Genomic DNA, 24,813 nt, shown 5'->3' with positions numbered 1-24,813 from the left:
TAATGTTTAATTTTGAGACAGGGCCCTTCATCAAAACACGAGGACTAATGGCCCGTTGACTGCAAGGGGAGTTTTTATTCGTTAATCCGGGTAGAGCAAGGGCCTTTTTGTTTTGTTTTTTTAAAACCAAAGGCCGTTTTTTTCGTATATTTTTACGGGCAACCGGAAAGGGCCATTTTGAAAACGTTTTAAAAACCCCCAGGTTAAAAATTTAAATCCTGATGAAAAAAACAGGCGGGCCTTGGCTTTACTGTGGGTTTAGTGGGGGGGCTGGCTTACCGTAGCGGCCCCAAACCCCCCCGTTGTTGTGTTTTGTTGGGTGGTTTTGGGTTTTTTTGGGTGGGTTTTGGTTTCACCGGGGTCACGGGGGGAACCCCCAAAGTTGGAGGAAAGTACCGGGCCCAAGCATTTTTGGGAAAGCCCTGGGGTTGGGGGCGGAAAATTTTCCCCCTGCCGGGTCCCCCTTCCCGGGTTGAAGATGGCGGCGCCCGACGAGTTGTTTTGCTGGGAAGGAGACTGGGGTCTCCCGTCCGTCAGCACGGACTGCCTGGTGATTCTGGTGAGTCCCGTTCAAACCCGACCGAACCGGGTCACACCGTCCCCGGGGTCCGTTTCCCGGTAACCCGGGTTCCGGTGCCCGGTCGCGTGCTCTCGGATCAATGAAGACGGCTTGATCGTTTACTTACTGATCAATTGGTCTGAGTACATATGTGGGCTGTACACGTACAAGTACACGAGGACTAGTGGCTTCATGTTAAAGTATCTGCAGAGGCCATGTTTGTAGTTCTGCTTAGATCCAGTTGGTACAGAGCAGCAGAGGCCATGTTTGTAGTTCTGCTTTGATCCAGTTGGAACAGAGCAGCAGAGGCCATGTTTGTAGTTCTGCTGGATATTTTCTAGCTGGTACAGAGCAGCGGAGGCCATGTTTGTAGTTCTGTTTAACAACTGAGGTTGATGTTTAAATCCCTGATGAACTACAACAGCTGTCGTCCATATCGTCTTCTCATCTGTGAGTTTAGTCGGTGGGCGACTGGCTCAGCGGTGAGCAGGCCGCCTTCAATCTCTCTCTCTCTGTGTGTGTGTGTGTGTGTGTGTGTGTGTGTGTGTGTGTGTGTGTGTGTGTGTGTGTGTGTGTGTGTGTGTGTGTGTGTGTGTGTGTGTGTGTGTGTGTGTGTGTGTGTGTGTGTGTGTGTGTGTGTGTGTGTGTGTGCACTAAGTGGATCGATCACTTCATCGGGTTGAGTCTGACTACCCAGAATCCTTTGCTGCTGCAGGCAGACTGACGTGATCCTGGGACCTGATTGACATGTTTGTGTTGGCAATGCACTCTGGGTAATGTTGGGCGGTCGGAAAAGTGTCGCTGCCTGCCGGGAATCGCACCGTCGGGGGAACCGATCTGGTCTGGAACCAACAACCACAGCACGCCTGTGTGCCAGGAGGACATGGACGCATCATCACTGAGCGGAGCCTGAACTCATCATTTGTGCTGTTGTTGTTGTTTATCTCTCCGCAGGCTTACGCTCAGTTTGCAGGAGCTCCTCTCAAACTCAGGAAGATGTCCAACCCCTGGAGGAGTCCCAGCGGTGAGACGTCTGGACAGACTCGAGTCTCCTGAAGGACAAACTGTTGTTGTTTATGTTTGTTTCTTCTTTCTCAGGATTACTTCCCACCCTGAGGACCAATCAGAAAGAGAATTTGACCAGACCCTCTGACATCATCACTCACTTCAGGAAACAGGTGACCTCGAACTTCAAGTCTTCATCTATCCTGACCACCAGGGGGCGACTCCTCTGGTTGTATAGAAGTCTATGCTTCATGTGTTAAAGCTGCATTCTCTCTCCTGACCACCAGGGGGTGACTCCTCTGGTTGTATAGAAGTCTATGCTTCATGTGTTAAAGCTGCATTCTCTCTCCTGACCACCAGGGGGCGACTCCTCTGGTTGTATAGAAGTATATGCTTCATGTGTTAAAGCTGCATTCTCTCTCCTGACCACCAGGGGGCGACTCCTCTGGTTGTATAGAAGTATATGCTTCGTGTGTTGAAGCTGCATTCTCTCTCCTGACCACCAGGGGGCGACTCCTCTGGTTGTATAGAAGTCTATGCTTCGTGTGTTGAAGCTGCATCCTATCTCCTGACCACCAGGGGGCGACTCTGGTTGTATAGAAGTCTATGCTTCGTGTGTTAAAGCTGCATTCTCTCTCCTGACCACCAGGGGGTGACTCCTCTGGTTGTATAGAAGTATATGTTTCATGTGTTAAAGCTGCATTCTCTCTCCTGACCACCAGGGGGCGACTCCTCTGGTTGTATAGAAGTATATGCTTCATGTGTTAAAGCTGCATTCTCTCTCCTGACCACCAGGGGGCGACTCCTCTGGTTGTATAGAAGTATATGCTTCATGTGTTAGAGCTGCATTCACTCTCCTGACCACCAGGGGGCGACTCCTCTGGTTGTATAGAAGTCTATGCTTCGTGTGTTGAAGCTGCATCCTCTCTCCTGACCACCAGGGGGCGACTCTGGTTGTATAGAAGTCTATAGAGTGACTCTCTTGTGTTCCAGAAGTACAATGCAGACGTGGACCTCTCGGCCAAGGAAGCTGCCGACAGTCTGGCCTTCGTCTCTCTGCTGGAGGAGAAGCTCAAACCGGCTCTGGTGAGAACCCCAACGTCCTCTCCACTCCTCCCTCTGAGGACTCTCACCTCCTCCTCATCTCCCTCTGAGGACTCTCACCTCCTTCTCCTCCACTTCTTCCTATGAGGACTCTTCTTTCCTCCTCTCCTTCTTTCCTCCCCTCATCTCCTCCTCCTCTCCAGATCTACACCTTCTGGGTGGAGCCTAAGAACTACGTGGAGGTGACCCGCCGTTGGCACGCCGCCCACATGCCGTTCCCTCTGAACTTCTTCCTGCCGGGCCAGATGCAGCGCGGCCGGCTGGAGACGCTGCGCCTGCTGCGAGGAGACGAGGGCCTGGAGGCCGGAGAGGAGCTGGAGAAGGAGGTGAGGACACGAGGACGCGTCCTTAGACTGGATGCAGCTGCCGGCTCCGGTTTCCACCGCTTCACGAGCTCCAGAACACATTTACAGGCAGAGGGGAAAATGTGTCAGTGGAAAAAGCTGAGCGATGGAAACGGGTCAAAGGTCAGGAGGAGGAGGGAGGAGAGGAGGAGAGGAGGAGGAGGAGGGGAGGAGGAGGAGGGGGAGGAGGAGGAGGAGGTGAGGAGGAGGAGGAGGAGGAGGAGGAGGAGGAGGAGGAGGAGGAGCTCCCAGGATGCAGCCGGAGGTCTTTATTCTAGCTGTAAAGATGTTGTACACCTTTAAGAACACAAGCGCTCGCTGACTTCTCTAACGGGTTCGTTTGGCTGCTCAGAGCCACCGTACGTCCTCAAGCTAGGCCGCTAAGCGATAGCTTCATGCTAACGCTGTTTGTTAGCTACATGCTAATGTTGTTAGCTTCATGCTTACCTTGCTCGTTAGCTTTATGCTAACTCTGTTAATTAGCTTCATGCTAACCTTGTGCGTTAGGTTTATGTGGACTGAACTGAATGTGGGGCGTTTGGGGACTGAATGGGGCGTTTAGGGACTGAACTGAATGTGGGGCGTTTGGGGACTGAATGGGGCGTTTGGGAACTGAACTGAATGTGGGGCGTTTGGGGCCTGTTGGTAACGCGCCGTGTCTCCAGTTGTACCGGGAGGCGACCGAGTGCCTGAACCTGCTCTCCCAACGACTCGGCTCACACAAGTTCTTCTTCGGGGACTCGTAAGTGTCGTTGTGTGTATTCTTTGTGTAAATATATACAACACACACACATGTATGTGTGTTGGTACCCGTGTGAACGGGCCGTGACCCCGCAGGCCTTCGTCTCTGGACGCCTTCGTCTTCGGACACCTGGCCCCCGTCCTCGGGGCCAAGCTGCCCAACGGGAAGCTGCAGCAGCACCTGAGAACCCTGGAGAACCTCAGCAGCTTCTGCAGCAACGTCCTGCTGCTCTACTTCCCCCGAGACGGGCCAGGTGAGAGGACCTCTGTGACCTCACTGTGACCTCACTGTGACCTCACTGTGACCTCACTGTGACCTCACTGTGACCTCACTGTGACCTCACTGTGACCTCACTGTGACCTCACTGCATGACCTCACTGTGACCTCACTGTGACCTCACTGTGACCTTCATGACCTCACTGTGACCTCCAGGACCTCACTGTGACCTTCATGACCTCACTGTGACCTTCATGACCTCACTGTGACCTCCAGGACCTCACTGTGACCTTCATGACCTCACTGTGACCTCACTGCATGACCTCACGGTGACCTCACTGCATGACCTCACTGTGACCTCACTGCATGACCTCACGGTGACCTCACTGCATGACCTCACTGTGACCTCACTGCATGACCTCACGGTGACCTCACTGCATGACCTCACTGTGACCTCACTGTGACCTCACGGTGACCTCACTGCATGACCTCACGGTGACCTCACTGCATGACCTCACTGTGACCTCACTGCATGACCTCACGGTGACCTCACTGCATGACCTCACTGTGACCTCACTGTGACCTCACTGCATGACCTCACGGTGACCTCACTGCATGACCTCACGGTGACCTCACTGCATGACCTCACGGTGACCTCACTGTGACCTCACGGTGACCTCACTGCATGACCTCACGGTGACCTCACTGCATGACCTCACTGCATGACCTCACTGTGACCTCACGGTGACCTCACTGCATGACCTCACGGTGACCTCACACAAACACAATCTGTTCATTGCTGTTCTTGGTCCTGACTGAGTCTTCCTCCATGTCGCCCCCAGAGGGCGGCGGTCCGAAGACGTCCTCGCCGGCGGCGCCGGAGGGCGGCGACTTCGACCACGTCCCCAACAAGCGCAGGAAGCAGGTGCTGTCGGCGCTGGCGGCTCTGGGCGCCATGCTGAGCTACGCCCTGCTCACCGGCATGGTGTCCATCCAGCAGGAGGCGCTGGAGGAGCCGCCGGACCCCGAGCCAATCGGGGGCGGGGGCGAGGACTGAGGGGGTGTGGCCTCATGGGACTTAACCGGCAACAGAGAAATGTGTCGGCATTATTTAAACGTAATAATCACGTCCGACAGGAAGTGGACGTTGGTTTCTGTCCACATGGAAACATCTGGATGTTCTTCACGTTGAGGACGTCTGTTCAAGTCGGTCTGTCACATTAAAATTGGGGATTTGTTTTGTCAAATGATTTAACTTTTGTTTTTGTGTGTCAGCTGTTGCCTTTTATTTGAGACGCGTTTGAGGATCTAAATGAACGTGGGACATTCAGAAACGGTTTGTTCTAGTAAAAGCTGTCTGCTCTCAGACTATGTGGGTCATAGAGCCAACTGAGGCCCCCAGAGCCACGAGGGCCCCCAGAACCCCCTAAGGCCCCAGAACCACGAGGGCCCCCAGAACCCCCTACGGCCCCAGAACCACGAGGGCCTTTCTTCAACACTTTTATTATTGCAGCCGCTCCTCCAACATGAAACCAGCTGCTCCTGCTGGTCCTGAACCTCACATGTTCATCCAGTGATGTGTTGAACAACCCCCCCCCCCCCCCCCCGGTCTGGGCCCCGGGGCCGTACAGCTGCACATGAGCTCATCACACAGGAATCCGGCCTTGGCTCCCGGTTCCCCCGCTGTGCGTTTAACGGGCTGATCTGGAAGCAGTTTGTGGAGCGTTCCTCGGTCCCCCCCGCCCACACACACACCTGCTGTTAAAGGCCAATTTCCACGGCAACGCCCTGCAGTCAGAAAACAAACAGCAGGCCTGCGGGGTTCAGGTCTCTTTGGATCAGTTCCCGGGAGAACAACTCCCAGTTTACATTTCAGCAGAGCAGACGTCACCGACTCATCAGGGAACTGGATGAAGACCAGCTATAGACCCTCTAAGGACCAGCTATAGACCCTCTAAAGAACCTTTAAAGACCAGCTATAGAACCTCTAAAGACCAGCTATAGACCCTCTAAAGACCAGCTAAAGAACCTCTAAAGAACAGCTATAGACCCTCTAAAGACCAGCTAAAGAACCTTTAAAGACCAGCTATAGAACCTCTAAAGAACTTTTAAAGACCAGCTATAGAACCTCTAAAGAACCTTTAAAGACCAGCTATAGAACCTCTGAAGACCAGCTCTAGACCCTCTAAAGACCAGCTATAGAACCTCTAGAGACCAGCTATAGAACCTCTAAAGACCAGCTATAGACCCTCTAAAGAACCTCTAAAGACCAGCTATAGACCCTCTAAAGACCAGCTATAGACCCTCTAAAGAACCTCTAAAGACCAGCTATAGACCCTCTGAAAACCAGCTATAGACCCTCTAAAGACCAGCTATAGACCCTCTAAAGAACCTCTAAAGACCAGCTATAGACCCTCTAAAGACCAGCTAAAGACCCTCTAAAGACCAGCTATAGACCCTCTAAAGAACCTCTAAAGACCAGCTATAGACCCTCTAAAGAACCTCTAAAGACCAGCTATAGACCCTCTAAAGACCAGCTATAGACCCTCTAAAGACCATATATAGACACTCTAAAGAACCTTTAAAGACCAGCTATAGACCCTCTAAGGACCAGCTATAGACCCTCTAAAGACCAGCTATAGAACCTCTAAAGACCAGCTATAGACCCTCTAAAGAACCTCTAAAGACCAGCTATAGACCCTCTAAAGACCAGCTATAGACCCTCTAAAGACCAGCTAAAGACCCTCTAAAGAACCTCTAAAGACCAGCTATAGACCCTCTAAAGAACCTCTAAAGACCAGCTATAGACCCTCTGAAGACCAGCTATAGACCCTCTAAAGAACATCTAAAGACCAGCTATAGACCCTCTAAAGACCAGCGAAAAAACCTTCCTTAACCTCAGTAGGGTCTCGGTAGCGTTTCAGTAGAGTCTCTTAGTCTCAGTAGAGTCTCGGTAGAGTCTCTTAGTTTCAGAAGAGTCTCAGTCTCTTAGTCTCAGTGGAGTCTCGGTAGAGTCTCTTAGCCTCAGTAGAGTCTCAGTAGAGTCTCAGTAGAGTCTCAGAGTCTCGGTTAATAACAGCAGCGTCATCTCGACTAGCCGCATTATGCTAATTTGCTTCACTCTGCTCGAGCCCTCCCGTGAGACCTGAGCGCGCGACACCAGTTCACCGCTGCGCTCTGAACCGTCAGTTAGGTCCTTCAGTTCCTCCAGGTCTCCCAGTCCTCCGGGTCCAGGTCTCCTCAGTCCTCCAGGTCTCTCCGGGTCAGGGTCTCCGGGTCTCTCCAGCCTCTCCGGGTCCAGGTCTCCTCAGTCCTCCAGGTCTCTCCGGGTCCAGGTCTCCGGGTCTCTCCAGCCTCTCCGGGTCCAGGTCTCCTCAGTTGTTCCGGTCCCGCTCGGTCCCGTTTCTTTTTAAAGTTTGTTCTCCCGGTTCCGGTGGGTCCCCCTGGTACTGACCGGTCTCTCCGTGACCCACCCATTCCCGGTCCGGCGGTACCATGGTCCGGAGCGTCCCGGTTCTGCTAGTGCTCCTGTGTGTTAGACTGACGTCGGGAGTCCCGGGAGCCCCGGAGGTCCAAGGTAACACCGTTCTTACATGTGAACGCCTCCTCTCGTCCGGTGATCGATCCGTGATCAGGTATCGGTCAGGTATATCACGTGTTTCAGTGCTGACACACAAACTGACTCCAGATCAGCCGGGTTCCTTCTCCTGAGCAGTGACAGCGTGTTCAGTGTTGTGTCTGCTGACCTCACAGCAGCTACGAGACGACACACACACACACACATATATATAAATTATTTTTAATTGTATTTGTTTTATAAATTTTTTTAAATTTATTTTAGATATATATATTTATTATGTATATATGTTATCTATATATATATATATTCTAATTTGTTTGTTATTTATTTAAATATATATATTATATATTTGTTTATACATTTGTTTTGATCATGTATATTTATATATATTTATTTATTTTATGTATATTTATATTTTATATATATATATATAGTATTACTATATATAGATTTTTTTAATGTATATTTATTTATTTAACATATATTTAATTTATTCGGCTGCTCTGATGGAAAAGACTCCTTGTCTAAGCTGTTTATTTATTGTTTATGAGCCGTCGGTTATTGTGGGATGGCTGTCGCCATGGTAACGCGGAGGACAGGAAGTGACTGCTTGTTGTTCTTCCTCTGTGGTGTTTCCGTTGGCTCCCGAGGCTCAAACTGAAGGTACTCATTTAAAACGCGTCACGGAAGGAAAGCGCGTTGATTGGTTGTCGCTGTGTGGCTCCTCCTCCCAGTGGTGGACGTGCTGAGCCTCCAGGACTCCAGGCAGAACGCGGCGGCGGTGGAGCAGCTGGCCGCGGGGCTGAGCATGCGCACTGACGTCTACCTGGCCTCCAGCTTCCGGCTGCCGGCCAAGCTGGGCGGGGTCCTGCTGGGCGTGTACAGCAAGCAGGAGAACCGGAAGTACCTGGAGGTGGCCGTCATGGGCAAGATCAATAAAGGTTCACCTCTCTGGCCGGCCTCCTCCTCCTCTCCTCTTCTCATCCTCCTCTCTCTTCTCATCCTCCTCTCCTCCTCTCCTCTTCTCATCCTCCTCTCTCTTCTCATCCTCCTCTCCTCTCATCCTCCTCTCTCTTCTCATCCTCCTCTCCTCTCATCCTCCTCTCCTCTTCTCATCCTCCTCTCTCTTCTCATCCTCCTCTCCTCCTCTCTCTTCTCATCCTCCTCTCCTCTCATCCTCCTCTCTCTTCTCATCCTCCTCTCCTCTCATCCTCCTCTCTCTTCTCATCCTCCTCTCCTCCTCCTCTCTCTTCTCATCCTCCTCTCATCCTCCTCTCTCTTCTCATCCTCCTCTCCTCCTCTCATCCTCCTCTCTCTTCTCATCCTCCTCTCTTCTCATCCTCCTCTCTCTTCTCATCCTCCTCTCCTCTTCTCATCCTCCTCTCCTCTTCTCATCCTCCTCCTCCTCCTCCTCCTCTTCTCATCCTCCTCTCTTCTCATCCTCCTCTCTCTTCTCATCCTCCTCTCCTCTCATCCTCCTCTCTCTCCTCCTCTCTCTCCTCCTCCCTCCTTCTCTCCTCCTCTCCTCTCATCCTCCCCTCCTCTCTCACTCCTCTTCTCATCCTCCTCTCCTCTCTCATCCTCCCCTCCTCTCATCCTCCCTCTCTCTCATCCTCCTCTCTCTCTCATCCTCCTCTCCTCCTCCTCCTCTCATCCTCCTCTCCTCTTCTCCTCCTCTCTCATCCTCCTCTCCTCTCCTCCTCCTCTTCTCATCCTCCTCTCCTCTTCTCATCCTCCTCTCTCTTCTCATCCTCCTCTCCTCTTCTCCTCCTCTCTCTTCTCATCCTCCTCTCTCTTCTCATCCTCCTCTCCTTTCATCCTCCTCTCCTCTTCTCATCCTCCTCTCCTCTCCTCCTCCTCTCCTCTTCCTCCTCTCTCTTCTCATCCTCCTCTCCTCCTCTCATCCTCCTCTCTCTTCTCATCCTCCTCTCCTCCTCTCATCCTCCTCTACTCTCTACTCTCCTACTCTCTCTTCTCATCCTCCTCTCCTCCTCTCATCCTCCTCTCTCATCCTCCTCTCCTCTCATCCTCCTCTACTCTCTACTCTCCTCCTCTCTCTTCTCATCCTCCTCTCCTCCTCTCCTCATCCTCCTCTCTACTCTACTCTCCTCCTCTCTCTTCTCATCCTCCTCTCCTTCTCTCCTCTCTCCTCTCCTTCTCTCCTCTCCTCTACTCTCTACTCTCCTCCTCTCTCTCCTCTCCTCTACTCTCCTCCCCTCCTCTCCTCCTCCTCTCCTCTTCTCCCAGGTGTAATGGCTGCATCCATCCATCCATTATCAATACGCTTACCCTCATTCGGGTCGCGGGGCGCTGGAGCCGATCCCAGCTGACAGGGCGAAGGCGGGGTCACCTGGACAGGCCACAGTCCATCCAGGGCAATAGTAATGGCTGCAGACAGACCATAATAATCTGCTCTCCAACCATTAAACCACAGAATGGAAACTTTGACATGTTTGAGTTTCTTAATAAAGTTTTGTGGGTTTGAATATGTTTGTTATAGCTCCTGAACTACTTCTCCTCTTCCTCCTCTCCCCTCCTTTCCCCCCCGTCTCCTCCTCTTCCTCCTCTCCCTTCCTCCTCTTCCTCCTCCCCCCCCCCTAGTGGTGGTGCGGTACGTGCGAGGCGATGGGAAGCAGCACACGGTGAACCTGCAGAGCCCTCACCTGGCTGAGGGGCGGAGCACCTCCATCATCTTGAGGCTCGGAGGTCTTCGCCGTGACAACATGAACATGGAGCTCTACGTCAACTGCCGATTGGCCGACTCCAGCCAGGGCCTGCCGTCATTGGTCGCCCTGCCCATGGAGGCGGAGCTGGTGGAGATCAGACACGGACAGAAGGCCTACGGACGCCTGCAGGTGAGAGGCCTCTCTGATTGGTCTGCTGCTGGTCACATGATCGCTTCAGACCCGGGAGACTGACTGGTTGTGTGTCCTTCAGGGTGCAGTGGAGTCCCTCAGACTGGCTCTAGGGGGCACTGTGGCTCAAGCTGGGGCTCTGACGGACTGTCCCTTCCAAGGAGACGCTTCAACATACAACTCAGGTCCTCTAGCCCCAAGCTGTTCCTAGCCCCTCCCACCGTGGTAGCTCCTCCCATCATGGTCAAGTAATGTGGGTCTGATGGGGTCTGATGGAGTCTGATGGGGACTGATGGAGTCTGATGGGGTCTGATGGGGACTGATGGAGTCTGATGGGGTCTGATGGAGTCTGATGGGGTCTGATGGGGTCTGATGGAGTCTGATGGGGTCTGATGGAGTCTGATGGGGACTGATGGGGTCTGATGGAGTCTGATGGGGACTGATGGAGTCTGATGGGGTCTGATGGAGTCTGATGGGATCTGATGGAGTCTGATGGAGTCTGATGGGGTCTGATGGAGTCTGATGGGGACTGATGGAGTCTGATGGGGTCTGATGGAGTCTGATGGGGTCTGATGGAGTCTGATGGGGACTGATGGGGTCTGATGGGGACTGATGGGGTCTGATGGAGTCTGATGGGGTCTGATGGAGTCTGATTGAGTCTGATGGAGTCTGATGGAGTCTGATGGGGTCTGATGGAGTCTGATTGAGTCTGATGGAGTCTGATGGGGTCTGATGGAGTCTGATGGGGTCTGATGGAGACTGATGGGGTCTGATGGGGTCTAATGGGGTCTGATGGGGTCTAATGGGGTCTGATGGAGTCTGATGGGGTCTGATGGAGTCTGATGGAGTCTGATGGGGTCTGATGGAGTCTGATGGGGTCTGATGGAGTCTGATGGAGTCTGATGGAGTCTGATGGGGTCTGATGGAGTCTGATGGAGTCTGATGGGGTCTGATGGAGTCTGATGGAGTCTGATGGGGACTGATGGAGTCTGATGGAGTCTGATGGAGTCTGATGGGGTCTGATGGAGTCTGATGGAGTCTGATGGGGTCTGATGGAGTCTGATGGAGTCTGATGGGGTCTGATGGAGTCTGATGGGGTCTGATGGAGTCTGATGGGGTCTGATGGAGTCTGATGGGGTCTGATGGAGTCTGATGGAGTCTGATGGGGACTGATGGAGTCTGATGGGGTCCATATGACACTAACTGAGGTGTGTTTCTGGTGTTTCAGTGAGTGGGGACATGAACTCCATCCTGGGTGAGTCTACTGACTGAACTTCATGTTCACAAGCATCAGCTGATCACATTCACCTTTATTGATCCTGTGTCCTGTCAGGTGACCACACCAAGGCTCTGATTGGTCAGCTCATCATCTTCAACCAGATCCTGGGAGAGCTGAGACAGGACATCAGAGAACAGGTGAGACGGACAGGATGTCAGAGAACAGGTGAGACAGACAGGACATCAGAGAAGAGGTGAGACAGACAGGATGTCAGAGAACAGGTGAGACAGACAGGACATCAGAGAAGAGGTGAGACAGGTGAGACAGACAGGACGTCAGAGAAGAGGTGAGACAGACAGGATGTCAGAGAACAGGTGAGACAGGCAGGACATCAGAGAACAGGTGAGACAGACAGGATGTCAGAGAAGAGGTGAGACAGACAGGATGTCAGAGAACAGGTGAGACAGACAGGACATCAGAGAACAGGTGAGACAGACAGGACATCAGAGAAGAGGGGAGACAGACAGGACATCAGAGATGAGGTGAGACAGACAGGATGTCAGAGAAGAGGTGAGACAGACAGGACGTCAGAGAACAGGTGAGACAGACAGGACATCAGAGAAGAGGGGAGACAGACAGGACATCAGAGAAGAGGTGAGACAGACAGGACATCAGAGAACAGGTGAGACAGACAGGACATCAGAGAAGAGGGGAGACAGACAGGACATCAGAGAAGAGGGGAGACAGACAGGACATCAGAGAAGAGGTGAGACAGACAAGATGTCAGAGAACAGGTGAGACAGACAGGACATCAGAGAAGAGGGGAGACAGACAGGACATCAGAGAAGAGGTGAGACAGACAGGATGTCAGAGAAGAGGGGAGACAGACAGGACATCAGAGAAGAGGGGAGACAGACAGGACATCAGAGAACAGGTGAGACAGACAGGACATCAGAGAAGAGGGGAGACAGACAGGACATCAGAGAACAGGTGAGACAGACAGGACATCAGAGAAGAGGTGAGACAGACAGGATGTCAGAGAAGAGGTGAGACAGACAGGATGTCAGAGAACAGGTGAGACAGACAGGACATCAGAGAACAGGTGAGACAGGACATCAGAGAAGAGGTGAGACAGACAGGATGTCAGAGAACAGGTGAGACAGACAGGACATCAGAGAACAGGTGAGACAGGCAGTATTGATGGCCCGTCTCTCCCCAGGTGAAAGAGATGTCTCTGATCAGGAACGCCATCCTGGAGTGTCTGTCTGTGTGTCTGAGCAGTCTGTGTGTCTCTCTCTGTGTGAGTCTGAGTTCATGAGTCTGTGTGTGTCTGTCTGTGTGTCTGTCTCTCTGTCTGTCTGTCTGTGTGTCTGTCTGTCTGTGTGTCTGTGTGTCTGTGTGTCTGTGTGTCTGTGTGTCTGTGTGTCTGTCTGTGTGTCTGTCTGTCTGTCTGTGTGTCTGTCTGTCTCTGTCTGTGTGTCTGTCTGTGTGTCTGTGTGTCTGTGTGTCTGTCTGTCTGTGTGTCTGTCTGTCTGTGTCTGTCTGTGTCTGTGTCTGTGTCTGTCTGTGTGTCTGTCTGTCTGTCTGTCTGTGTGTCTGTCTGTCTGTGTCTGTCTGTCTGTCTGTCTGTCTGTCTGTGTGTCTGTGTGTCTGTCTGTCTGTCTGTGTCTGTGTCTGTCTGTCTGTGTGTCTGTCTGTCTGTCTGTGTGTCTGTCTGTCTGTCTGTCTGTGTCTGTGTGTCTGTCTGTGTGTCTGTGTGTCTGTCTGTCTGTCTGTGTGTCTGTGTGTCTGTCTGTCTGTCTGTGTGTCTGTGTGTCTGTCTGTCTGTCTGTGTGTCTGTGTCTGTCTGTCTGTGTCTGTGTGTCTGTACTGTCTGTCTGTCTGTCTGTGTCTGTCTGTGTGTCTGTCTGTCTGTCTGTCTGTGTGTCTGTGTGTCTGTGTGTCTGTCTGTGTGTCTGTGTGTCTGTCTGTCTGTCTGTGTGTCTGTGTGTCTGTCTGTCTGTCTGTGTGTCTGTCTGTCTGTCTGTCTGTCTGTCTGTCTGTCTGTCTGTCTGTCTGTCTGTCTGTCTGTCTGTGTGTCTGTCTGTCTGTCTGTCTGTGTGTCTGTCTGTCTGTGTGTCTGTCTGCAGGTTTCCAGGAGCCACGTTCCCGCTGTTCTCCTAACCCCTGCTACCAGGGCGTGTCCTGTATGGAGAGTCTGCATTATCCTGGTTACACCTGTGGACAATGTCCACCTGGAACCACCGGCAACGGGACGCACTGTCACGACATCAACGAGGTAACTAAACAACAAACAACACTACACAACACTACAACAACACTACAACAACACTATAACTACACTACAACAATACTACAACAACACTATAACTACTACAACTACAACAACACTACAACTACAACAACGCTATAACTACAACAACACTACAACTACAACAACGCTATAACTACACTACAACTACACTATAACTACACTACAACACTATAACTACACTACAACTACACTACAACAACACTACAACTATACTACAACTTCACTTCAACTACACTACAACAACACTATAACTACAACAATACTACACCACTACAACAACACTAGAACTACAACAACACTACAACTACAACAACAACACTACAACTACACTACAACTACACGACAACAACACTATAACTACAACTACACTACAACTATACTACAACTTCACTTCAACTACACTACAACAACACTATAACTACAACAATACTACAGCACTACAACAACACTACAACTACAACAACACTAGAACTACAACAACACTACAACTACACGACAACAACACTATAACTACAACTACACTACAACTATACTACAACTTCACTTCAACTACACTACAACAACACTATAACTACAACTACACTACAACAACACTACAACTATACTACAACTTCACTTCAACTACACTACAACAACACTATAACTACAACAATACTACACCACTACAACAACACTAGAACTACAACAACACTACAACTACAACAACAACAACACTACAACTACACTACAGCACAATAACTACAACTACACTACAACCACAACCACTCACAACAACACTATAACTGCAATACTACAACACTACAACAACACTATAACAACACTACAACTACCACAACTCCAACTTCAACTCAACCACACTGCAACACTATAACTACAACAATACTACACCACTACAACAACACTAGAACTACAACAACACTACAACTACAACAACACTACAACTACAAACATAACCCCCCCCCCCCCTGTGTGTGTCAGTGTGAGCTTCAGCCTTGTTACACACCTGAGTCCTGTGTGAACACTGTGGGGGGGTTCACCTGTCACCCCTGTCCCCTTGGCCTGTGGGGTGTCCCGCTGTCTGGATCTGGACTGGACTATGCAAAGACACACAGACAGGTCAGACACACACACACACACACAGAGCAGCTGGAGAATACAATGGGACACAATTATAATGTCTACGTCTAGTTTTCTATGCAATGTAACCCCCTCTCAGGACTGTGTGGACCTCGATGAGTGTCTGGATCTCCCCGACGCCTGCGTGTCCAACTCTGTGTGCATCAACACCGTGGTGCGTTCAGGGGACTAACAGCTGGTCTGCCGTCAGTCCCTCTGGTCCTAATACGTGTCCTCTCCCAGGGTTCATATAAGTGCGGAGGCTGTAAACCCGGTTTCCTGGGGAACCAGACGTCGGGCTGCTCCCCCAGGAAGTCGTGCGCCGCGTTGACCTTTAACCCCTGTGACTCCAACGCCCACTGCACCATGGAGAGGAGCGGGGAGGTCGCCTGCAGGGTGAGGCCGACTGTCCGTCACCACAGACCGGTCAATGATTCATGTACTTGAGAGTGTGTGTGTGTGTGTGTGTGTGTGGCAGTGTAACGTGGGCTGGGCTGGTAACGGTAACACATGTGGACCGGACACGGACATCGACGGCTACCCCGACCGCTCTCTGCCCTGCATGGACAACGACAAGCACTGCAAACAGGTGAGACATCTTCATCATCCTCATCTTCATCATGTCCCGACTGTCTGCCTCTGTCCACCAGGACAACTGTGTCTTCACACCGAACTCCGGTCAGGAGGACGCCGACAACGACGAGATCGGAGACCAGTGTGACGAGGACGCCGACGGGGACGGCATCAAGAACGTGGAGGTGAGACGCCGTGTGTGTGTGTCCTGTGACCCTGTGACCCCATGACCCTGTGATCCTGTGACCCTGTGACCCCGTGGCCCTGTGATCCTGTGACCCTGTGATCCCGTGGCCCTATGACCCTGTGACCCCGTGACCCCGTGACCACAGGATAACTGCCGGCTGGTCCAGAACAGAGAGCAGCAGAACTCTGACACGGACTCGTTCGGGGACGCTTGTGATAACTGTCCCCGAGTCCCCAACGCGGACCAGAGGGACACGGACAGCAACGGACAGGGAGACGCCTGCGACCAGGACATTGACGGGGATGGTGAGACACCTGTCTGTCTGGCTGTCATCTTCACGCTCTACATGAATGACCTCTCCAGATGACCCCTGTGGTCTTTGAAGTCCTCTTCCTGTTCTTCAGGTATTCCCAACGTTCTGGACAACTGTCCCAAGGTACCGAACCCGATGCAGACGGACAGAGACCGAGACGGAGTGGGGGACGCCTGTGACAGCTGTCCTGAGCTCAGTAACCCCATGCAGGTACATCTCCTTACTCTATCTCTAAGGCTCCTAGAGGAACCTCATCTCCTTACTCTATCTCTAAGGCTCCTAGAGGAACCTCATCTCCTTACCCTATCTCTAAGGCTCCTACAGGAACCTCATCTCCTTACTCTATCTCTAAGGCTCCTAGAGGAACCTCATCTCCTTACTCTATCTCTAAGGCTCCTAGAGGAACCTCATCTCCTTCCTCTATCTCTAAGGCTCCTAGAGGAACCTCATCTCCTTACCCTATCTCTAAGGCTCCTAGAGGAACCTCATCTCCTTACCCTATCTCTAAGGCTCCTAGAGGAACCTCATCTCCTTACTCTATCTCTAAGGCTCCTAGAGGAACCTCATCTCCTTACCCTATCTCTAAGGCTCCTACAGAGGAACCTCATCTCCTTCCTCTATCTCTAAGGCTCCTAGAGGAACCTCATCTCCTTACTCTATCTCTAAGGCTCCTAGAGGAACCTCATCTCCTTACCCTATCTCTAAGGCTCCTAGAGGAACCTCATCTCCTTACTCTATCTCTAAGGCTCCTAGAGGAACCTCATCTCCTTACTCTATCTCTAAGGCTCCTAGAGGAACCTCATCTCCTTCCTCTATCTCTAAGGCTCCTAGAGGAACCTCATCTCCTTACCCTATCTCTAAGGCTCCTAGAGGAACCTCATCTCCTTACCCTATCTTTAAGGCTCCTACAGAGGAACCTCATCTCCTTACTCTATCTCTAAGGCTCCTAGAGGAACCTCATCTCCTTACTCTATCTCTAAGGCTCCTACAGAGGAACCTCATCTCCTTCCTCTATCTCTAAGGCTCCTAGAGGAACCTCATCTCCTTACTCTATCTCAAAGGCTCCTACAGAGGAACCTCATCTCCTTACTCTATCTCTAAGGCTCCTAGAGGAACCTCATCTCCTTACTCTATCTCTAAGGCTCCTAGAGGAACCTCATCTCCTTACTCTATCTCTAAGGCTCCTACAGAGGAACCTCATCTCCTTCCTCTATCTCTAAGGCTCCTAGAGGAACCTCATCTCCTTCCTCTATCTCTAAGGCTCCTAGAGGAACCTCATGTCCTTACTCTATCTCAAAGGCTCCTACAGAGGAACCTCATCCCTTTCCGTTATCTCTAAGGCTCCTAGAGGAACCTCATCTCCTTACTCTATCTCTAAGGCTCCTAGAGGAACCTCATCTCCTTACTCTATCTCTAAGGCTCCTAGGGGAACCTCATCTCCTTCCTCTATCTCTAAGGCTCTAGGAACCTCATCTCCTTACCCTATCTCTAAGGCTCCTAGAGGAACCTCATCTCCTTACCCTATCTCTAAGGCTCCTAGAGGAACCTCATCTCCTTACCCTATCTCTAAGGCTCCTAGAGGAACCTCATCTCCTTACTCTATCTCTAAGGCTCCTAGAGGAACCTCATCTCCTTCCTCTATCTCTAAGGCTCCTAGAGGAACCTCATCTCCTTACTCTATCTCTAAGGCTCCTAGAGGAACCTCATCTCCTTCCTCTATCTCTAAGGCTCCTAGAGGAACCTCATCTCCTTACCCTATCTCTAAGGCTCCTAGAGGAACCTCATCTCCTTACCCTATCTGTAAGGCTCCGAGAGGAACCTCATCTCCTTACCCTATCTCTAAGGCTCCTAGAGGAACCTCATCTCCTTCCTCTATCTCTAAGGCTCCTAGAGGAACATCATCTCCTTTCTCTATCTCTAAGGCTCCTAGAGGAATCTCATCTCCTTACTCTATCTCTAAGGCTACTAGAGGAACCTCATCTCCTTCCTCTATCTCTAAGGCTCCTAGAGGAACCTCATCTCCTTACTCTATCTCTAAGGCTCCTAGAGGAACCTCATCTCCTTACTCGATCTCTAAGGCTCCTAGAGGAACCTCATCTCCTTACTCTAGCTCTAAGGCTCCTAGAGGAACCTCATCTCCTTCCTCTATCTCTAAGGCTCCTACAGAGGAATCTCATCTCCTTCCTCTATCTCTAAGGCTCCTAGAGGAACCTCATCTCCTTACTCTATCTCTAAGGCTCCTAGAGGAACCTCATCTCCTTACTCGATCTCTAAGGCTCCTAGAGGAACCTCATCTCCTTACTCTATCTCTAAGGCTCCTAGAGGAACCTCATCTCCTTACTCTATCTCTAAGGCTCCTAGAGGAACCTCATCTCCTTACCCTATCTCTAAGGCACCTAGAGGAACCTCATCTCCTTACTCTATCTCTAAGGCCCTAGAGGAACCTCATCTCCTTACCCTATCTCTAAGGCTCCTAGAGGAACCTCATCTCCTTCCTCTATCTCTAAGGCTCCTAGAGGAACATCATCTCCTTTCTCTATCTCTAAGGCTCCTAGAGGAATCTCATCTCCTTACTCTATCTCTAAGGCTCCTAGAGGAACCTCATCTCCTTACTCTATCTCTAAGGTTCCTACAGAGTAACCTCATCTCCTTACTCTATCTCTAAGGCTCCTAGAGGAACCTCATCTCCTTACTCTATCTCTAAGGCTCCTAGAGGAACCTCATCTCCTTTCTCAATCTCTAAGGCCCTAGAGGAACCTCATCTCCTTACTCGATCTCTAAGGCTCCTTGAGGAATCTCATCTCCTTACTCTATCTCTAAGGCTCCTAGAGGAACCTCATCTCCTTACTCTATCTCTAAGGCTCCTAGAGGAACCTCATCTCCTTCCTCTATCTCTAAGGCTCCTAGAGGAACCTCATCTCCTCCTTTATATCTCTAAGGCTCCTAGAGGAACCTCATCTCCTTACTCTATCTCTAAGGCTCCGAGAGGAACCTCATCTCCTTACTCTATCTCTAAGGCTCCTAGAGGAACCTCATCTCCTTACTCTATCTCTAAGGCTCCTAGAGGAACCTCATCTCCTTACTCTATCTCTAAGGCTCCTAGAGGAACCTCATCTCCCTTCTCTATCTCTAAGGCTCCTAGAGGAACCTCATCTCCTTTCTCTATCTCTAAGGCTCCTAGAGGAACCTCATCTCCTTACTCTATCTCTAAGGCTCCTAGAGGAACCTCATCTCCTTCCTCTATCTCTAAGGCTCCTAGAGGAACCTCATCTCCATACTCTATCTCTAAGGCTCCTAGAGGAACCTCATCTCCTACCTCTATCTCTAAGGCTCCTAGAGGAACCTCATCTCCATACTCTATCTCTAAGGCTCCGAGTGGAACCTCATCTCCTTACTCTATCTCTAAGGCTCAGAGGAACCTCATCTCCTTACTCTATCTCTAAGGCTCCTAGAGGAACCTCATCTCCTTACTCTATCTCTAAGGCTCCTAGAGGAACCTCATCTCCTTACTCTATCTCTAAGGCTCCAGAGGAACCTCATCTCCTTACTCTATCTCTAAGGCTCCTAGAGGAACCTCATCTCCTTCCTAAATCTCTAAGGCTCCTAGAGGAACCTCATCTCCTTACTCTATCTCTAAGGCCCCTAGAGGAACCTCATCTCCTTACTCTATCTCTAAGGCTCCTAGAGGAACCTCATCTCCTTACTCTATCTCTAAGGCTCCTAGAGGAACCTCATCTCCTTACCCCATCTCTAAGGCACCTAGAGGAACCTCATCTCCTTACTCTATCGCTAAGGCTCCTAGAGGAACTCATAACCTCATCTCCTTACTCTATCTCTAAGGCTCCTAGAGGACCCTCATCTCCTTACTCTATCTCTAAGGCTCCTAGAGGAACCTCATCTCCTCTCTATCTCTAAGGCTCCTAGAGTCTCTAAGGCTCCTAGAGGAACCTCATCTCCTTACTCTATCTCTAAGGCTCCGAGAGGAACCTCATCTCCTTACCCTATCTCTAAGGCTCCTAGAGGAACCTCATCTCCTTACTCTATCTCTAAGGCTCCTAGAGGAACCTCATCTCCTTCCTATCTCTAAGGCTCCTAGAGGAACCTCATCTCCTTACCCTATCTCTAAGGCTCCTAGAGGAACCTCATCTCCTTACCCTATCTCTAAGGCTCCTAGAGGAACCTCATCTCCTTACTCTATCTCTAAGGCTCCGAGAACCTCATCTCCTTACTCTATCTCTAAGGCCCTAGAGGAACCCATCTCCTTGAGGAACCTCATCTCCTTACTCTATCTCTAAGGCTCCTAGAGGAACCTCATCTCCTTACTCTATCTCTAAGGCTCCTAGAGGAACCTCATCTCCTTACTCTATCTCTAAGGCTCCTAGAGGAACCTCATCTCCTTACCCTATCTCTAAGGCTCCTAGAGGAACCTCATCTCCTTACTCTATCTCTAAGGCTCCTAGAGGAACCTCATCTCCTTACTCCCATCTCTAAGGCTCCTAGAGGAACCTCATCTCCTTTCTCTATCTCTAAGGCTCCTAGAGGAACCTCATCTCCTTACCTCTATCTCTAAGGCCCTAGAGGAACCTCATCTCCTTACTCTATCTCTAAGGCTCCGAGAGGAACCTCATCTCCTTACCCTATCTCTAAGGCTCCTAGAGGAACCTCATCTCCTTACTCTATCTCTAAGGCTCCTAGAGGAACCTCATCTCCTTACCCTATCTCTAAGGCTCCTAGAGGGAACCTCATCTCCTTACTCTATCTCTAAGGCTCCTAGAGGAACCTCATCTCCTTACTCTATCTCTAAGGCTCCTAGAGGAACCTCATCTCCTTCCTCTATCTCTAAGGCTCCTAGAGGAACATCATCTCCTTTCTCTATCTCTAAGGCTCCTAGAGGAATCTCATCTCCTTACTCTATCTCTAAGGCTACTAGAGGAACCTCATCTCCTTACTCTATCTCTAAGGCTCCTAGAGGAACCTCATCTCCTTACTCTATCTCTAAGGCTCCTAGAGGAACCTCATCTCCTTACTCTATCTCTAAGGCTCCTAGAGGAATCTCATCTCCTTACTCTATCTCTAAGGCTACTAGAGGAACCTCATCTCCTTACTCTATCTCTAAGGCTCCTAGAGGAACCTCATCTCCTTACTCTATCTCTAAGGCTCCTAGAGGAACCTCATCTCCTTACCCTATCTCTAAGGCTCCTAGAGGAACCTCATCTCCTTACCCTATCTCTAAGGCTCCGAGAGGAACCTCATCTCCTTACCCTATCTCTAAGGCTCCTAGGGGAACCTCATCTCACTCCCATCTCTAAGGCTCCGAGAGGAACCTCATCTCCTTACTCTATCTCTAAGGCTCCTAGAGGAACCTCATCTCCTTCCTCTATCTCTAAGGCTCCTAGAGGAACATCATCTCCTTTCTCTATCTCTAAGGCTCCTAGAGGAATCTCATCTCCTTACTCTATCTCTAAGGCTCCTAGAGGAACATCATCTCCTTTCTCTATCTCTAAGGCTCCTACAGAGGAACCTCATCTCCTTACTCTATCTCTAAGGCTCCTACAGAGGAACCTCATCTCCTTACCCTATCTCTAAGGCTCCTAGAGGAACCTCATCTCCTTCCTCTATCCGGTCGCCTTCTCCAAGTCCACTAAGCACTTGGTTGAGCATTCCATTGAGCTGCCATCACACACGGCCATGGGGAGCAGCGAGGAGGACGGTTCTCTAACCACAGCTCTCTTTCTCAGACCGACGCTGACAACGACCTGGTGGGAGACGTGTGTGACACCAACCAGGACACGTACGACACACACTCACACACTCACACACACTCACACACACACACTCACACTCACACACACTCACACACACACACACACACACTCTCTCACACACACTCACACACACACACTCACACACTCACACTCACACACACACACACACACACTCACACACACCCACACACACTCACCACACACACACTCACACTCACACCACACTCTCACTCACACCTCACACACACACACACACACACCTCACACTCACCACCTCACACATACACACTCACACACACACACACCTCCACACTCACACTCACACTCTCACACCTCACACACACACACACACACACACTCACACACACTCACACACACCTCCTCACACACTCACACACACACACACACACACTCACACTCACACACTCACACACACTCACACACTCACACACACACTCACACACACACTCTCACACACACACACACTCACACACTCTCACACACACACACTCACACCCCCCCCCCCACATCCCTGTGCATGGAGACATGGAGTCGTGTAGCTCAGGAGCCGTCGTGGCCCCTGAGCTCATGAAGTCGTCGTGGCCCTCAGGGACGGAGACGGCCTCCAGGACTCCAGGGACAACTGCCCCGACATCCCCAACAGCTCCCAGCTGGACTCGGACAACGACGGCCTGGGAGACGACTGCGACCACGACGACGACAACGACGGCGTCCTGGACGACCACGACAACTGCCGCCTGGTCGTCAACCCCAACCAGAAAGACTCTGACCGTAACCTCCACCCGTCTGTCTCTCCACCCGTCTGTCTCTCCACCCGTCTGTCTCTCCACCCGTCTGTCTCTCCACCCGTCTGTCTCTCTCCACCCGTCTGTCTCTCCACCCGTCTGTCTCTCCACCTGTCTGTCTCTCCACCCGCCTGTCTCTCTCCACGTCTGTCTCTCCACCCGTCTGTCTCTCTCCACCTCTGTCTCTCGTCTCCACCGTCTGTCTCTCCACCCGCCTGTCTCCACCTGCCTGTCTCTCCACCCGTCTGTCTCTCTCCACCCGCCTGTCTCTCCACCCGTCTGTCTCTCTCTCTCCACCCGTCTGTCTCTCTCCACCGCTCTGTCTCTCCACCTGCCTGTCTCTCTCCACCCGTCTGTCTCTCACCGTCTGTCTCTCTCCACCCGTCTGTCTCTCCTCCACCCGTCTGTCTCTCTCCACCCGTCTGTCTCCACCCGCCTGTCTCTCTCCAATTGCCTGTCTCTCTCCACCCGTCTGTCTCTCCACCCGTCTGTCTCTCCACCCGTCTGTCTCTCCACCCGTCTGTCTCTCTCCACCCGTCTGTCTCTCCACCCGTCTGTCTCTCCACCCGTCTGTCTCTCCACCCGTCTGTCTCTCCACCCGTCTGTCTCTCTCCACCCGTCTGTCTCTCCACCCGTCTGTCTCTCTCCACCCGTCTGTCTCTCTCCACCCGTCTGTCTCTCCACCCGTCTGTCTCTCCACCTGTCTCACCGTCTGTCTCTCGTCTGTCTCTCTCCACCCGTCTGTCTCTCCACCTGTCTCTCTCTCCACCCGCCTGTCTCTCCCACCTGCCTGTCTCTCCACCCGTCTGTCTCTCCACCCGTCTGTCTCTCTCCACCCGTCTGTCTCTCCACCCGTCTGTCTCTCTCCACCCGTCTGTCTCTCTCCACCCGTCTGTCTCTCCACCCGTCTGTCTCTCCACCCGTCTGTCTCTCTCCACCCGTCTGTCTCTCCACCCGTCTGTCTCTCTCCTGCCTGTCTCTCTCCACTGCCCGTCTGTCTCTCACCGCCTGTCTCTCCACCCGTCTGTCTCTCTCCACCCGTCTGTCTCCACCCGTCTGTCTCTCTCCACCCGTCTGTCTCTCCACCCGTCTGTCTCTCTCCACCCGTCTGTCTCTCCACCCGTCTGTCTCTCTCCACCCGTCTGTCTCTCCACCCGTCTGTCTCTCCACCCGTCTGTCTCTCCACCCGTCTGTCTCTCTCCACCCGTCTGTCTCCTCACCCGTCTGTCTCTTCACCCGTCTGTCTACTCTCCACCCGTCTGTCTCTCCACCGTCTGTCTCTTCACCCGTCTGTCTACTCCCCCGTCTGTCTCTCTTCACCCGTCTGTCTCCTCACCCGTCTGTCTCTTCACCCGTCTGTCTCTTCACCCGTCTGTCTCTCCACCCGTCTGTCTCTCCACCCGTCTGTCTCTCCACCCGTCTGTCTCTCTCCACCCGTCTGTCTCTCCACCCGTCTGTCTCTCTCACCGTCTGTCTCTCCACCCGTCTGTCTCTCCACCCGTCTGTCTCGTCTCTCTCACCGTCTGTCTCTCTCTCCACCCGTCTGACTCTCCACACGTCAGTCTCTCTCCACCTCTGTCTTCTCCACCCGTCTGTCTCTCCACCGTCTGTCTCTCCACCGTCTGTCTCTCCACCTGTCTGTCTCTCCACCCGTCTGTCTCTCTCCACCGTCTGTCTCTCAACCCGTCTGTCTCTCTCCACCTCTGTCTCACCTCCTGTCTCTCCACCCGTCTGTCTCTCCACCCGTCTGTCTCTCTCTCTCCACCGTCTGTCTCTCCACCCGTCTGTCTCTCCCACCAGTCTGTCTCTCCACCCTGTCTCTCTCACCGTCTGTCTCTCCACCGTCTGTCTCTCCACCCGTCTGTCTCTCTCCAGTGAAGCGGGGTCGGTGGCGTCTGTGAGAAGGACTTTGACAACGACTTCGGTGATGGATCTGGTGGACGTGTGTCGGAGGCGCCGAGGTCACGCTGACCGACTTCAGAGCCTACCAGGCGGTGATCCTGACCCGGGGCGGCGCCCAGATCGACCCCACCTGGGTGGTCCTTAACCAGGTGACCTCTGACCCTCTTCAGGCCAACAGGAGCCCGAGCGGCCCCTAATCGCCTCCTCCTCAGG

General features: G+C 51.7%; 2 protein-coding genes across 3 annotated transcripts in view; both read left to right on the top strand.

Moving 5' to 3' along the window:
* Positions 1-476: 476 nt before the first annotated feature.
* Positions 477-5,220, top strand: mtx1a (metaxin 1a). Its single transcript, XM_056444054.1, has 8 exons — positions 477-559; positions 1,514-1,583; positions 1,658-1,737; positions 2,558-2,650; positions 2,812-2,994; positions 3,678-3,754; positions 3,850-4,007; positions 4,813-5,220. The coding sequence occupies exons 1-8, from the start codon at positions 479-481 to the stop codon at positions 5,025-5,027; spliced, it is 957 nt and encodes a 318-aa protein (XP_056300029.1). The 5' UTR covers positions 477-478; the 3' UTR covers positions 5,028-5,220.
* Positions 5,221-11,439: 6,219 nt separating this feature from the next.
* thbs3a (thrombospondin 3a) overlaps positions 11,440-24,813 on the top strand; it is a 30,426-nt gene continuing 17,052 nt past the window's right edge. Inside the window, exons 1-12 of one of the 2 annotated variants that reach the window (XM_056443851.1) lie at positions 11,440-11,660; positions 11,739-11,821; positions 13,754-13,902; positions 14,917-15,054; positions 15,155-15,229; positions 15,298-15,450; positions 15,533-15,643; positions 15,705-15,812; positions 15,960-16,119; positions 16,219-16,337; positions 21,866-21,918; positions 22,503-22,684. In XM_056443851.1, the coding sequence (XP_056299826.1) occupies positions 13,813-13,902; positions 14,917-15,054; positions 15,155-15,229; positions 15,298-15,450; positions 15,533-15,643; positions 15,705-15,812; positions 15,960-16,119; positions 16,219-16,337; positions 21,866-21,918; positions 22,503-22,684 (1,189 nt within the window). In that variant the 5' untranslated portion in view covers positions 11,440-11,660; positions 11,739-11,821; positions 13,754-13,812. Of the gene's footprint in view, positions 11,661-11,738; positions 11,822-13,753; positions 13,903-14,916; positions 15,055-15,126; positions 15,230-15,297; positions 15,451-15,532; positions 15,644-15,704; positions 15,813-15,959; positions 16,120-16,218; positions 16,338-21,865; positions 21,919-22,502; positions 22,685-24,813 lie in introns of those variants that run through there. The other variant, XM_056443852.1, reaches the window with a different exon arrangement.

This window comes from Pseudoliparis swirei, chromosome 22 (assembly GCF_029220125.1).
Source record: "Pseudoliparis swirei isolate HS2019 ecotype Mariana Trench chromosome 22, NWPU_hadal_v1, whole genome shotgun sequence".
NCBI classification, from domain to species: Eukaryota; Metazoa; Chordata; class Actinopteri; order Perciformes; family Liparidae; genus Pseudoliparis; species Pseudoliparis swirei.
Note: the sequence above shows the minus strand (reverse complement) of the source record. Positions and strands in the feature narration are given on the sequence as shown.